The sequence below is a fragment of the Dysidea avara genome, chromosome 2, assembly GCF_963678975.1.
Source record: "Dysidea avara chromosome 2, odDysAvar1.4, whole genome shotgun sequence".
In the NCBI taxonomy this organism is placed as follows: Eukaryota; Metazoa; Porifera; class Demospongiae; order Dictyoceratida; family Dysideidae; genus Dysidea; species Dysidea avara.
In genome coordinates, this window is record NC_089273.1 from 12,146,059 (window position 1) to 12,162,031 (window position 15,973).

General features: G+C 37.3%; 1 protein-coding gene and 2 long non-coding RNA genes across 5 annotated transcripts; 2 read left to right on the top strand and 1 right to left on the bottom strand.

Annotated features, from left to right (window-relative positions):
- Nucleotides 1–3,435: 3,435 nt before the first annotated feature.
- LOC136246610 (uncharacterized) lies at nt 3,436–5,124 on the bottom strand. 3 transcript variants are annotated; one of them, XR_010696670.1, is made up of 7 exons: nt 4,950–5,124; nt 4,723–4,872; nt 4,403–4,467; nt 4,314–4,342; nt 4,131–4,263; nt 3,648–3,712; nt 3,436–3,588 (listed from the first exon to the last, which is right to left on the bottom strand). It is a non-coding gene; the product is annotated as an uncharacterized lncRNA (long non-coding RNA). The 3 variants fall into 3 exon arrangements; XR_010696671.1 differs by having other exon boundaries at nt 4,131–4,223; nt 4,723–5,123; XR_010696669.1 differs by having other exon boundaries at nt 4,723–5,122.
- Nucleotides 5,125–7,316: 2,192 nt separating this feature from the next.
- LOC136243278 (uncharacterized) lies at nt 7,317–8,449 on the top strand. The gene is made up of 2 exons (XR_010694819.1): nt 7,317–7,551; nt 7,603–8,449. It is a non-coding gene; the product is annotated as an uncharacterized lncRNA (long non-coding RNA).
- Nucleotides 8,450–12,134: 3,685 nt separating this feature from the next.
- Nucleotides 12,135–12,836, top strand: LOC136247825 (uncharacterized). The gene has a single exon (XM_066039648.1). It carries the CDS (start codon nt 12,135–12,137, stop codon nt 12,834–12,836), a length of 702 nt encoding a protein of 233 aa, XP_065895720.1.
- Nucleotides 12,837–15,973: the final 3,137 nt, after the last annotated feature.

The following is a 15,973-nucleotide window of genomic DNA, read 5'->3' on the forward strand; positions in this document are numbered from 1 at the left end:
TTCCAGTATGGAGATATTACCTGTAGAGTACTGGGGTGTAGTTTGTGCCCACATGCCTTGTTTTCGCAGGCCCGGTCACATTTGGAGATCATAAAACTAGACAGATGCTAAACATGTTGGGGTGAGCCTGGGTTATCTGATATGTGATATTTAATTAAACTTTTGTATAGTACTTTTCTGTAGCTGATCACGAGAAAAGCAATGGTTGCATGCATAATACAATTGGCAGAAAATTGAATTATTTACCCTGTGATGTGATTAATACCCAATCAGTATATGACTTTAAGGTTACGAATAATTTAAAATGCGCGGGCGGAACAAATTACAAAACCTGCTTTAACCAAGCAGGGATAAATAATTTCAACAACTGTGTTGTGTTAGCTATACAACTAATTGTGCTTATTTGTTTTTACTACAGAACAATGACTGTTCTTGCCTTGGGTTTGTGGTCCACAATAGAGCGATGTGTTTATAAAAATGTGCCGCAAAACACCGGACTAACAGATTACTGAATCGGGATTTGCGAAAAGGTACCTTTTTCAGACACAAAATATGACCCATTTCTTGAACTTTACAGCTTCATAACTTTTTGATCATGGCATATAACTGCTTGAAATTATCAAAGAATGTAGCTACATTTTGATACTAAGAGAAAGCTAGTCAATATAAGGAGTCAAGTGGTGCAGCACTTTGTTTGCTGGTATGTCAAATGTGTGAAAAAGGTACCTTTTCGCAAATCCGGTCACATATTTAGTGGAATTTTGCTCCATTGCCTATCAAAGAACAACAATTCCAGACAAAGTGTCCAAAGTCACAAGTGCTTAATAAAAATTGTAGTGATAATGTCACGTTCCACTTTATTTAGCACCACAACACTTAACATATTATCTCGTTACATTCACAAAGTATGCACTAATAATTGGTGTCTCTGTGATGGTCTGTGAAAGATGTGCTATTGTGTACATGGTATCATATGAGAGGACGTTTAAGGAGCTTGCACTGTGCATGCAACAAGAACTGCAGTATTTAAATGCTTGCATGTTCCCCATAATTGTGAACTGTATAATACCATAATAATTTACATATGAATGTCATGTGCTGCATAAACACCTTTCAGCAATAATTTGCATTAAACGAATAAGTTAAGAAGCTATTTAAAATTATCTTAATGCATCATATACACTTAAATATTATTAGGGTAAAAAACTGTGTGTACCAATTAAAGCATAATATACATATCCCCAAAGCTGCAGTTTCAGATGTTCATCAAAGGTGAGTGTGAGACATGTACAATAGGGGTTGACATTAGGGTAGTATAGGAAACTGGTGCTGCCACTCCATGTTACAATCAGAAACTGGTTAACAAAATTCATGGAACCACTATTGATATTACAGCAAGCAGAATTTGGTTTAAACCAGTCTAGAGAGACCCATGTAGTCAAAATATGGCCAAACACTCTCTGTACTAAGCATGAGCTAATAATAGTATAATCAACTCAAGAGATTGTCATACAAGACTGCAAAGTGTAGACACAGTGACTTCAAACCATTGTTGAATAAATGCTCTAACATGCCCTCATGGATACTAGATTCGAAAACTTTGCAAACAGGTGTCAAACAGTAATTACATGGTGACAATTTGTTTCTTTTCTGGGACAATAGTTGATGTTTTCTAGTCTAAAGGTACGTAGGTTGCCTTCACTTTATAACTTATTAGAAAGAGGTCAATGTGCTATGGGAACAAGGCACAAGTATTTTACACTAAATCTATTGCATTTAAACTTAACATTATATTGTGTTACTAAACTTGACATAAATTTATTCAGTTTTATCACACTCCAATTACATCAGCTTGATGAAGATGCACATGTATTTAATATGTACTGTATATGCAAACCTGAAAAAAATCTTCATACTTTAACTATGTACATATGGCAATATTACAAGCTATAGCTCTTCCTTATGTGTAGTTGTGACTCAACTAAGTATAGAGATAAATTTAATGTGTGTGGAATATATAGGCCTGCATCAAATATGCCAGCATAATAAAAAGGCACAATGCTTTATGCTAGCATATTAGGTGGATTTCAAACTCTATGGAGCTTAATTCCATGAGAACAGACTGATACTCCCTAATAGCACATTGTACAAAGTAGAGTTGCATCAATAATTGGATCGGTAATCAGCAGAAGCCGATAATTACTGTAGCTGTTTTTACAATAATCGGAAATTGGTGCACTGGGCAGAAATCACACTGCGTCAATACCATCACCGGCCATCGCAATGCTTTGTTTTAATTAAACAGTCAGATTCCCTTTGTCCATTCCAGTTTTATTTTTTTTTTGTAGCAACCTATTGGAAACAATTATGGTTGCAATATTAATGAAGGCATTTTGGGCGTGGTTATACAGCTGTACCTCACCAGTACTTCCACGGAACCATGACGGTATTGTGAGGCTGGTTTCTGGTCAACATAATCAAGACTCACGGTAGTGAGTCGCGCGGCCAAGAAACTACAAAGCGCACGCCCAATTAAAAGACGCGATGCCACTACTGTGAGTTATTTACGTGTAGGGCCGGTTTCGCAATATTAGTCCTAGATTACGCAACATCTCTCAATAGAGTTGTATTGCGTTACGAGATAAAAAAATCTTTAGGAGTCGTCATCATCATCATAGTTTTCTTGCGACCTCGCTAAAATAAAAAAGTAACCATCGCAAAATAAAAAAATAGGCGTATTTCACTTTATTTCTCTACCTTATGTTACAACTACTGTCACGTTATACCAGTCAACATAGTCGTGTTTGTATAGTCCATCTAGCACTGACATTATCCAATCCTGGTTTGCCTATACGCGTATTTTCTTCAATCAAACCTCTAATCCCTACTATAACTTTTAAAGGAACGACGTGGACACAAACTCTAATGCCTGATAAACAAGTTGTGACAACGTGCTGAACCGTTAGTTCCCTAGGGATGGCGTTTTAAGCAGAAATCTTTTAAATTTCATTTAGTGCCACACCCCATGCGAGCGTTTATAAATCGCCAGTTGTCTTATGGTGTGAAGAACAAAATCACTAGCGAAGGTGCTTTAAGCATACTCTTCAATTCTCTATTTACATGTAATTTTTAATAGATTAACCACAAAGGCCGATAAGGTGAATACAAAAGGTAACAAGCCTTTAGGGTTACAACCTCTATGTAGTGTTTACCATGTAGCTTGTGTTGTGGCTTTCATTAAGTATTATGCACACACAAATGGTGCAACAAAATTTTGTAATGGATTGCTCGAATGTGGTTGGTGGTGTTGTGGCTCGAATGTGGTTGGTGGTGTTGTGGCTCGAATGTGGTTGGTGGTGTTGTGGCTCGAATGTGGTTCGTGGTTTGCCAGTGACCATGTATGAGTTGGGGTTGTTCCACACAACTTACACAATATTCAAATTTCATGATGGCCATGAAAATTTCTTGCCATATGGTAAACATACAACAATGTGTAACAACGTTAATCAACATCACATCAAGACTTGACTAAAAATAGTTCCAACAATAGTGATGATTTCTTGTATGTCAGCATGACGATACTGAGACCTGTAAAAGAATAAGCAGGCACTGAAGTTAACCTTAAATCAAACACTCATGCAACTGACCTGGAACATTGGTCGCAACACCAAAAACACTTGTTTCGATATCTGATGACACAATCCAGCAGGCACTGAATTAAAAGAGAATGTACAAAAAATCAATATGCCGGGCTGTATCAATAATAGCATGGATAATCAAAATGAACAAAAATTATATCCCAGGCTAAGTGAATGAATAACATAACTGTTGGGTAAGCATGTCAAACCTGAACATTAGGACATTAGTCAAACAAAAGTACGCTATCACAACTTGGTCATAATACAATGTTTGTACCACTGGACTTCACACTGGTTGCCCAAAAATTGTGTCATTCCAGGACAACAGCATAATTATGAAACAGATAGTTACTACAACACAGAAGGCTTACTGTTGTACTGTCTACGCTGATATACCATAATTTAAAAACATAACAGTTAGGCATTAAATACAGTACACTTAACATCTGGGTACTAGGAAAAAATCACTAACATCACAACACGTAAACTGACCTAGAAATTAACACCCTTGATGCCACTACAGTCTACACTGGATATTTGTTTGAACCCATCAACACTATACCCGATACATCTGAGTAGACTGACCTGCAAATTCACATCACTAGTATACAGTGATAATTGATAACTACAAAAACAACAATTGCAATAATACAATTATTCTGTAAGTCAACTGACCTGAAATTCATGACACTCGATACCGAGACCTGTAAAAGAATAAGTAGGCACTGAAGTCAACCTTAAATTAAACACACATGCAAACTGACCTGGAACATCGGTTGCAACACCAAAGACATCTGTTTCGATATCTGACGAAACAATCCAGCAGGCACTGAATTAAAAAGAAAATGTGCAAAAAATCAATATGCCAGGCTGTACCAATAAAGGATGGATAATCAAAATGAACTAAAAAAATATATATCCCATATGCAGGTTAAGTGAGTAACATAACTGTTGGGTAAGCATGTAAACCAGAACATTAGGCCATTGGTCAAACAAAAGTACGCTATCACAAACTGGTCACTGATAATTGATAACTACAAAAAGAACAATTGCAATAATACAATTCCTCTGAACGTTAACTGACCTGAAATTCATGACACCTGTATCTTTGTTCTTGCATGGTCTCAACTTACATATGTACCATGATCACATTCAACTGCTAGTGGATAAACCAGTATGACCAGATGGCTTGCAAAAACCAACAAGCAGGTGTTAAATACAATACACCTAAAGCCTGGAATATGAAAAATATTATATAAGCATTATTCCACACTGATATAGTAATAGATTATAGGACGTTGTGGAACTTGCCTAAACGTGTAAACTTGAACATGAGGACAACTGCATAATCTGGACACTTGGAATTGTCCAATACCTGATGAACAAGTTAGTACTAATGACATTCACTTCAACATTTTATCCCAGCTGGGTGAATCTCTTGTAACTGAGTAAAAAGGTGTTTATTTCCCACCTGCAACCAAAGTTCTACATTTCGATCTGTGGTTGAGTGTACATAAACTGACCAGGAAAATCAGTATGCCATAACCGGGGTATGGAAATGGTTCCTTTCCTTCTGTTGTGACATTACTTACAGCTAACTGGTAAATGATCATCGATGTCCCCGTGGACCCCAACAATGAGTATATCAATAACTTCACAAGTTGGAATGAATTTCCTTTCAGCATCTGGTGGACAGGTCCATAAACCCTATCGCACAAACACGGTGAATCGGTGTGTGGCGATGTGACACGTTACACAAACTTCACTCCTCGTTTCGTTAGCATTCAAGACCGGCATATATCATAGAGTATCTCGATCAGTATTCTTGACTCTTACCACAGGAAAAGTACCTGAGGAATAGTATGTAGTGTTTTGCAGAACATTTTTCTGTGCTATAAAACACTCAGTAGAATTATGCATAACATTTTACTGAAACAAACCACAGTAATATAGTGCAAACAATTTCACAGGGCATTAAACAGTACTGGGGAATATAGTATAAAATACTACATGATATTTCATTGTGGAATTATGACAAAAGAATATTGCGAGTAATTCCACAATATATTCTCACTTACAATTAGTGATATAATGACTATAAAATAGTGTGCTTTATTTCACAGCAAATTTTAGTGCATTGTAAAATGCTTGTAGAATTCTATTACCGCATGTATGTGTTCATTTGATCATGAGGCTTTGAATATTAATTATCTTTACAACATCAATACACACAGAGCTATAATCATATAATTATTTATTATAGTAGTTCATCCAACTTGCATGGACTGTGGTAGTATGCAAATCATCGTGGACTTGTGATTTCATCACTGATTAAAGACTGGGTGTATAGGGCTGTGATGAACCAACAGCAGCAAAGCACCTTTGTATAAGCTGCCATGCACAATCCAATCCAAAGTAAATGATCACTAAACAATGTGCATGCTACTGCATCGTCTGCATGTGGACAGTCACCAACCGAAAACTGAACTTCCTGGCTTTATACACCAGTGTTCTGAAACTTCACAAGATGGTAAATATTCAACCTTCCATTCAAATCCCAATATGAGTATATTCCAAAAAGCATCAGCTTTTATAGAAAGTAACATGATTCTAGCATATGTGCATGGCATTGCATTGAATGAACGACTGAATGCAATCATGAGAGTGTATAAGTATGCACACAAAACATGATTGTTTGATCAGGTACCATCACCATTAGCTACAATTGTTGGCTTTTGTCCACACCATAGTCAACTTCAGACATTGCTGTCAAGTATGGCCATGGATATTATATGCTACCTATGGTATGGCATACTGACTGGTTATGTTGCATGGTTGATTTCTTGGTTCTCCAAATCGTCAGTCTTAGAATGGTGATAAAGACTTATGTAAAAGTACTTTCTATTGGTGTTAGTATTGTAGTGATGTGATCCCTACACACACCATGTCCACTTGCCTCATCTACAATAAATAATCAGGTCATAGACAGAGATGATCTGTACGCATGCGCACAGAGCATACATATATTCCGAGATGTATTCTTGTGAAACTTCTTCCTGTTTTCATTTCCAAACACTCTGAAATGTCTCTGCACGGACTGAAAACATCTTGCTGTTTGCATAAACCATCACCAAAGGCTTCCAGAACGACGAACTTCTGAGAGTCGAGCAATTCACGTGATCGTCACCATGACAGTAACCACGTGATAGAAACGGCGGGAGCTCAGTTCAAACTGATGAAGACGTGGACGTCGTGCAGGATGTTTGAGAGAAGGCCTAAGCTTCACGAGGGTATTCTTTTTAAGTCTGGGCGTTTTGATGGCATAAGTAAAGGAGATGTTATAGTTCTTCAGTGATGCCAGCCGGGATAAAACTGGCGGCACCAGAGAGGTAAGTTGCAATTGTGACTGAACGATGCGATTTAATCTTATTTTTATGCATACATGCACTTTCATTTGTATACTGAACTGAAAATTTATTGTTAATGGTAACCCTATAGAATGGCTGCAATTGAAGTAACACAACAGGTGAGGTGATAGCTAGCTAATTCCTAACTTGTATGGTTGTCGAATGTAAAAATTTCAGGTTGTAGTGTTGTTAAGGATCCACTTCATCTGGTAAGCAAGCACGTCAGTTCCTATTATTGTGTATGCATAGTATGTCTTTGTAGGGAGTCAAAATAAAATCTATTTGGTGTGGGTGTACAAAAACCAGAAGAATGTTTTGATCTGGAGTGTATTTGAAACTATTGAAGTGTGTAGATGTTCCATCGAAGGAGTCTCCGTCAATTAATTTGTTGATGTTCCATTGAAGGAGTCTCCGTCAAATAATAATTTATACCCAAATGAGTGTTCTGAATAAAAAATCTAGAACAAAGGAAGGATTTCAGTGCGAAAAATGGTTGTCTAAACTTTGTGAGTTATTATTTAATTATATGCACAGCTGATTATATTATTATACTGCAGGGAAGAGCTATATTTCTGAGGCTATGGCCAATTTGCTGAAGATTTTTTATTCGAGCCACGCATTTGTAACAATTGGGATTTGTATGTGGAGAATTCTTCGGATGATCCAGATGGAATATTGTTGACTACTAAACAGACGAAACATTTGTTGATGATTACTAAACAGACGGAATGCTTGTTGATTTCTTCACAGATGGAACATTTGTTGTTGATCTCTTCACAGATGGAACATTTGTTGATGATCACTAAACAGACGGAACATAATTTTATGTTGATCACTAAATTTGTTGATCACTAAGCCGATGGAACATTTGTTGATTACTAAACAGACAACACATTTGTTGATCACTAGACAGACGGAAATTCGTTGAACACTAAACAGATGGAACATTTGTTGATTACTAAACAGACAGAACATTTGTTGAACACTAAATGGACAGAAATTTGTTGAACACTATACAGACGGAACATTTGTTGAACACTAAACAGATGGAACATTTGTTGAACACTAAACAGATGGAAATTTGTTGATCACTAAACAGACAGAACATTTGCTAATCACTAAACAGATGGAACATTTGTTGAATACTAAACAGACGGAAATTTGTTGATCACTAAACAGATGGAACATTATTTTGGTGTTCTCTAAACAGACGGAACATTTGTTGATCACTAAACAGACGGAACATTTGTTGATCACTTAAGACAGAACATATGATTACTAAAGGACAGGACTATAGCTATGTACTGATGCAGGACATGTTGTATTACTGTATGCTTTTAGTTTTGGTTGTATTTTTGTAAGTTTTTTGTGTCATGAAAAATTATAACAAAATTAGTAGTAAAACTGCAATGGGGAATTCTTCAATGGTTTTATAGAAAATTTAACAAATGAAATACGATAAGTTTGTCAGATGATTTGTGATAAGATTCACAGAAAAATGCATTGCAAATTCTATAAACAATTCTACAATAAGTATCACAATAGATTCCTTAGGTGATATTACTTGCTATAGTGTATTCAATTGGCCAACAATTCCATAGAGTATGTGGATAGTCATATTTGTTGTAAAATCTTGCATATTATTTATCAGTAACTTTTCCTGTGTACTTCTTCAAGCGTTGCTCAAGCGATGTAGTTTCTCATGAGGGGCTCGAGTTTCTCATTAAAGTCGAGCCGATTAAAGTACGCCTCACCATCTAGTTACATTCTTAAACCATATGCTTAAACCATTCTAGTTTGATTGGCAAGGGTCTGCGAGACAATACCGGACCTGAGAATAAATTCCAGTGATTTTTTCTACTAGATTATTGCTAGTGTGTTTTTATCCAGCTTTGGTTGTCATTAACACTGTTTCAGTCCGTTTTTCAGCAGTTTTCGTCCTGCTAGTGTGCTACATTTGGAGTATGCCGAAATATCGACGTAAGAAAAGGCAGCAAGCGCCGTATGCGAAAAGAAGTGACACACAGACACAGGAAGAAACTGGAGAAGACAGCTGTGTGTGTTCTAAGTGCAGTAAGTCCGTTGACCAGATACTTCAGTGCGAGAGTTGTTGGAACTGGTACTGTGGACCCTGTGAAAATCTGTCTGAGGAAATACTGCAGGTTGCTCACTTCAAGTGCCTGCATTGGTTCTGTTCAAAGTGTGAACCTTGTGTGCTCAAGTTGGTGGATAAAAGCAAGCCCACAGGGGTGGAAGAACAGGTTATTGCCACTACAGTAGTTGAACAGATCAAAAGTGTTATTCAGGAAACCAGAGAATGTATTAAGAAAACAATTGATGAGGCACTGAGTAAAACATCCAGGAGCGGTATTGCTGATAATATGGAAACTAACATCCCACTTACATCCAGCACCAGCAATGGTAACCCAACTTCTGATGTCATATCAGCCTTTCTAAGTGAAGAAAAAGAGAGAAGTAAGCGACGTTGTAATGTTATTGTACATAATGTGGAGGAATCCTCTGCGGAAAACAGTCAAGAAAGGAAGGAGTATGATATCAGCACCATATCGTCAGTTTTTACTAAGCACTTGGGTGTCAAGGCAACGATTGTGAATGCTTATCGTATAGGCAAGAAACAAGAAGCTGGAGGAGGTTCTAGACCTAGATTAGTTAAAGTAACTGTTGCCTCAGAACATGAAAAGGCTTTGCTGCTCCGTAACTGCACTAAGCTTCGTGATAAGAACAACCCAGAGGAAGTAAAAAGAATTTACGTTACACCTGACTTGACTCCGAAAGAGCAACAACAGAACAAAGCCCTCCGATCACAACTTTCCGAAATGAATAAAGAGGGTAGAAAGTACATGATAAAAAACGGGAGGATTGTGCAGAGGGGAACCTAGTTTCTTCCCTCTGCACAGACCACAGTTTAAGTAAGGACATAACAAATTTTAAACTTAAGTGCTTGTCAACCAATGCAAGGAGTATCACAAACAAATTTGCTGAATTTCAAGTTTTAATTGGCCAACAACTACCTCATCTAATTGCTATAACTGAGTCTTGGTGTTCCAGTTGTATTGGTAATGCTGAAATACATCTCGAGAGCTATAACTTGTATCGTTTTGATAGATTAAACTCTGTTGGTGGAGGAGTTTTATTATATGTTCACGAATCTTTACCTACAGTGATGTGTGACAAGTTTATGGAGAGTTCTGTTGATGATTCTTTGTGGTGTATTGTATCCCTACCAGACAGTAGCCAACTTCTTGTTGGTGTGATTTACAGGTCACCCTCATCTAATGAGGACAACAATAGTAAACTTATTGATGTGATCAGTAATTTATGGTGTTACAAAGAATGTTCTCATGTCCTCTTGATGGGGGATTTCAATGTTCCAAACATTAATTGGCAGGAGTGTATCTGTTCTCAGAACTCAGATACTTTTGAAGTTAGGTTTTTAAACGCAACTTTAGACAGCTTTTTATCGCAACATGTATTGGATCCTACTCGTCAAGTTCCTACCCAAAGATCTTCCATCTTAGATTTAGTTTTTACGGATGACCCTAACTCAATTGATTATATAGAACACTACCCTCCCTTGGGTTCTAGTGACCACGAATGTTTGGTTTTTGATTTTAAATGCTACACAGTTCTTCCAAGTTGCGAGGAAACCCCACGCAGGTACAATTATTGGAAAGGCAACTACTTGGCTATGTGTGAAGAACTGGATAATATTGACTGGGATGATTTACTTCAACACGACTCTATTGAAACAAATTGGGATTTATTTAAGAATCTGATGCTATCACTTTTAGACAAGTATGTTCCTAAGGTCGTAAAGAAAGTCAACACAAACAAACCTCCATGGTGGTCAAGCCGTCTTTCTAAAGCTGTAAGAGATAAACAGTATTTGTATTCACATTTCAAGTTTACAAAATCACCATTGGATTATAGTAAATATACTTCCCAACGAAACCATGTGAAATATTTGATAAGGTCTGCTAAAATCAAGCACGATGAACTAATGATGCAAAGGTTTAAATCTAATCCTAAGATGTTGTACAGTTATGTGAGAAGCAAAAGTAAGGTGCGATTTAGAATTGGTCAACTGGAAAAAAGTGATGGAACTCTCACAACTAATGACAAAGAAACTGCTGGTGTTTTGAGTTCTTTTTTCAAATCTGTATTTACTGTTGAAGATACCTCTGCTGTTCCAAACTTTCCTACTAAAGTAAACACTACACTGAATGATATTTCATTTACTGAATCTGATCTATATAGTGTGTTAAAATCTTTGAACCCCAACAAAACTCCTGGTCCAGACAATGTGCACCCCCAGCTTTTAAAGAATTGCGCACATAGCCTGACAAAACCACTTTTTCTGTTGTTTGTCCAATCATTGAATAGTGGTAAACTTCCTAAGGAATGGAAAATGGCGAATGTTACACCTATCTTCAAGAAAGGTTCCAAAACTAGTGCAAGCAACTACAGGCCAGTGAGTCTAACATCACAGGTTGTCAAAATCCTAGAATCTTTAATACGCTCAAGGATAATGCAGTACTTAGAAGATAACAACATTGTCACACATTGTCAACATGGTTTTGTTACTAAGAAATCTTGTTTCACAAATCTTTTGGAGACATATGAAAATTGGACTCTTGCACTAGACTCGGGTCATGGTATTGATGTCATCTACCTTGACTACAGAAAAGCTTTTGATTCTGTGCCTCACTGCAGACTCGCTCAGAGGTTGGCTGGCTATGGTCTTGATGGTAAGATTTTAACATGGTTGACTGATTTTCTTTCGGATCGTTTGCAAAGAGTGGCTTTAAATGGAGAGGTTTCTGAATGGCTGGAGGTGACTAGTGGAGTACCACAGGGTTCCGTACTTGGGCCGCTTCTTTTTGTTTTGTATATAAATGACATAGCTGAGGCCATACAATGTGACTTGGAAGTCTTTGCTGATGACACCAAACTATACTCGATTATTGAGACTATTGAAGATATTCTTAGGCTTCAGTAGGACTTGAATAATGCCCAGGAATGGTCAACACTGTCTCTTCTAAGCTTGAACATTGACAAATGCAAAGTAATGCACATCGGAAATACATTAGCTTCTAATTACTATGTGTCAGATTCAGCTAGCCTTACAAATCTAAGTGTAGTCGAAAATGAGAAGGACCTGGGTGTTTGGGTGACCAACAAGCTGGACTCAAGTCTCCACTGTCAGAAGGCTGTAGCAAAGGCGAACATAGTTATTGGGATGATAAAAAGAACTTTCCCGAGTATGTCAAAGGATCTTTTTCTGTTTCTATACAAAACTTATGTGAGGCCTCATCTGGAATACATTGTGCAGTTGTGGAGCCCTTATTTACTTAAGGACATAGACATGCTAGAAAAGGTGCAAATGAGAGCAACTAAGCTAATTAAAGGATTCAACGGGCTTCCATATTCAACTAGATTACAAAAACTAGAATTGTATTCACTTTACTGCCGACGCGAGCGAGGAGATTTGATTGAAACTTACAAGATATTAAAAGGGTACTATGACATTGAATGGTCTAAACTGTTTACGTTGAATACATCAAATACCAGAGGACATTCTTTGAAACTCTTTAAGAAGCAGTGTAGAACAAAACAGAGATTAAATTTTTTTACCCAACGAGTTGTCAACATTTGGAACTTACTCCCACACCATGTAGTATCCTCACCCACTATAGCTCTTTTTAAACAACAATTGGACTGTTATTGGAAACAACAAGGACATGGATATGAACAAAGGCCTAGTGCCTAAGCATATTTTTGTATTTAGTGTTGTGTGTATCCATTATCAATAATAATAATAATAATAATAATTCAATTTAAAACCACGTATCACGAGTGTCCGCTTAAGGTAATTAGGGACTTTCCACGAGATTTCCCCTAAATAGATCACGTGTTAGTTGTCAATCCGGTGGATTCTGGTGGTATACATGGTTCAACAATGCGGTAAGTGTACATATGCTGTCAATAATTGTTTGTGCACTGCTAAACTAAGTTATTTTTGTGTGATAAGCATGCTTGAGGATCTAGCTTGAGGTAGATATGGCTTGATACGTGGAGAGGGTGATGTTGAGTTTTGGGAAGGGTTACATAGTAACAAATTAAAGGTAACAAAATGTTATAAAGCGCAGTAGTTAGCTACACTGTGCCCCTGGGCTCCAACAGCAAATTGCTGACTAGCCAGTACTCCAAATTATAATTCTAAACATGAGTCCGGGAATGACAAGTTAAATTTCTGTTACTCTGTAAATGCTGAAATTTGTTTGGTAGTTACCCAGTTACCACATATCATTCCACTTTTCTGCTCAAATGTTAGCTTCTTTGTTAGTTATCTAAATACAATCTCCACTAGGTTTTTCATTCATGATTTTGCTTGTCGTTCCCAGACTCATGTTTAGAATTACAATTTGGAGTACTGGCTAGTCAGCAATTTGCTGTTGGAGCCCAGGGGCACAGTGTAGCTAGCTACTGCGCTTTATAACATTTTGTTACTTTGTTACCTTTGTTACTATGTAACCCTTCCCAAAACTCAACATCACCCTCTCCACATATCAAACCACTACTGGCTTGAGGAAGGGTCTGGGGGACGACACTAATGTTTTGACAGCAGTTGATTATGGCAAGCACTGCTTGAAGGTTCTTAGTTTACTAATTTGTTAAGCTGCTTTACTGTAGTTGTGCCCAGTTATACTGATAGTAAAATGTCAGTAACTTTAAGTATATGGAACATAATTGTTTTACTAAGTTTTAAACTCTCAGTAAAACATCAGTGAATGCAGGTTTACTGAAAAGCTACTAAAATTCCAACCAATTAACTGTTCCATATACTGGGGATATACCACTCTAGTAAACTAAGAAACTTCAAGCAGTGAAGGCAAAGAACTGCGAGAAGAACTACTGTGATAGTGTGATAGTAGGGAAAAATTCCCACCCCTATAGCTTTGCCTAGGGGCATTATCTACAGCTACTGTATTATGTTGCCGATATGTACATCCGGGCCAAGAATAAAGGTGAAAGTGGTAGTAAGGCTCAATCCTATTATTCTGCTGAACAGGCAAGGGAGTCTGGGACTCTGGGGGCATACTCCCTCAGGAAAGTATAAGTACTACAACTTTTTTGTTTTAATTGCTTCATCAAGTATAAAAATTTCAGTCAAAAGGTGATGATCGAGGCTCTGGTCTTATGCACTGGTTGGAGTGGTTGTATCGATACTGCACTGTGGCAACCTTGAGGGGTTAGTGCTGGCATTATCCTTGGCAATACTATTCCATCTCCCCGAGTCTTGATGATTGAGTCCTCCATTCCTTTTTCTGCTGCTCCAATCCTGAAGTTGTGACCATAGTCAAAAGGTGATGATCAAGGCTCTGGTCTTGCATCTATACTGTACTGCAACACCCTTGAGGGGTTAGTACCGGCATTGTCCATCGCAATACTGTTCCATCTCTCATATACAAGCCTTGATGGTTGAGTCCTCTATTCCTTTCTCTGCTGCTCCAATCCTGAAGTTGTGACCACAGTCAAAAGGTGACGATCGAGGCTCTGGTCTTGCATCTATACTGTACTGCAACACCCTTGAGGGGTTAGTACCGACATTGTCCATCGCAATACTGTTCCATCTCCCATATACAAGCCTTGATGGTTGAGTCCTCTATTTCTTTCTCTGCTGCTCTAATCCTGAAGTTGTGACCAAAATAATAAAAAATGGTTATAACATGATAAATGATTATGGTGATAACAATTACAAATGTATTTATAGTTGTGTAGCAACTGTAAACTAATTAGTCACTTGCAAGTTAATTAGGTGTCTGAAGCATTTAACATGCACAGATATGAGATATATTCATCACATGCAGGCAGTAAAGATAGATTTACTCTAATAGAACAGTCATACTACACTTTAAATTCATACTTCCGAATTTACGGTGTTATGAAACAATCATTATTATGTATGGATTTTACTGACTCTCCAAGATAATATTCTGCATTAATGTTAATTGCTCATTTCCAAAAAAAAATTACCTTTTAAACCAAATGTAGAGTCTATCACTGACAAAAATGAGTGATATCCACCACAAAAACACCTTCGCTGTAAAAAAGGCGCGCCCAAGAAACTACAAGTACCTGGAACCTAATGTAAAAAAACAAAAAGAAAACAGTTCAGCTGAAGTGAAAAGTAACTGGTAACTTAAAGAGCTGATATCTGAAGCGGCCAAGAATACAATTACTAAAGTTTAATCCATGCAAGAACACCTTAGCTATAAAACAGGTGTGTACATGAAAGTAACTGGCAACTGAAATGGCTGATATCTGAAGCTGCCAAGAATGAATGGTCATATACAACTAATTCAAAAATTTAACACTGAACCTTTATAATTCAGCTGTGTTCTATATTCACTCTTGCTGCATCGTAAAGTAATTTCTTTTAACTCTAATTGGCTAGTGATTTGGCTGCCTTTTTAAATAGTCAGTATAATAGAGCAAAAAAAGGCGGCCAAATTACCAGCCAATTAGAGTTAAAAGAAATTACTTTACGATGCAGCAAGAGTGAATATAGAACACAGCTGAATTATAAAGGTTCAGTGTTAAATTTTTGAATTAGTTGTATATGACCATTCATTCTTGGCCGCTTCAGATATTAGCCATTTCAGTTGCCAGTTACTTTCATGTACACACCTGTTTTATAGCTAAGGTGTTCTTGCATGGATTAAACTTTAGTAATTGTATTCTTGGCCGCTTCAGATATCAGCTCTTTAAGTTACCAGTTACTTTTCACTTCAGCTGAGCTGTTTTCTTTTTGTTTTTTTATATTGGGTTCCAGGTACTTGTAGTTTCTTGGGCGCGCCTTTTTTACAGCGAAGGTGTTTTTGGGGTGGTTATATTTACTGTGAG

Excerpts from the sequence above, each read along its gene's own strand:
- LOC136247825 (XM_066039648.1), top strand. The coding sequence starts at position 12,135 with ATGCACATCGGAAATACATTAGCTTCTAATTACTATGTGTCAGATTCA.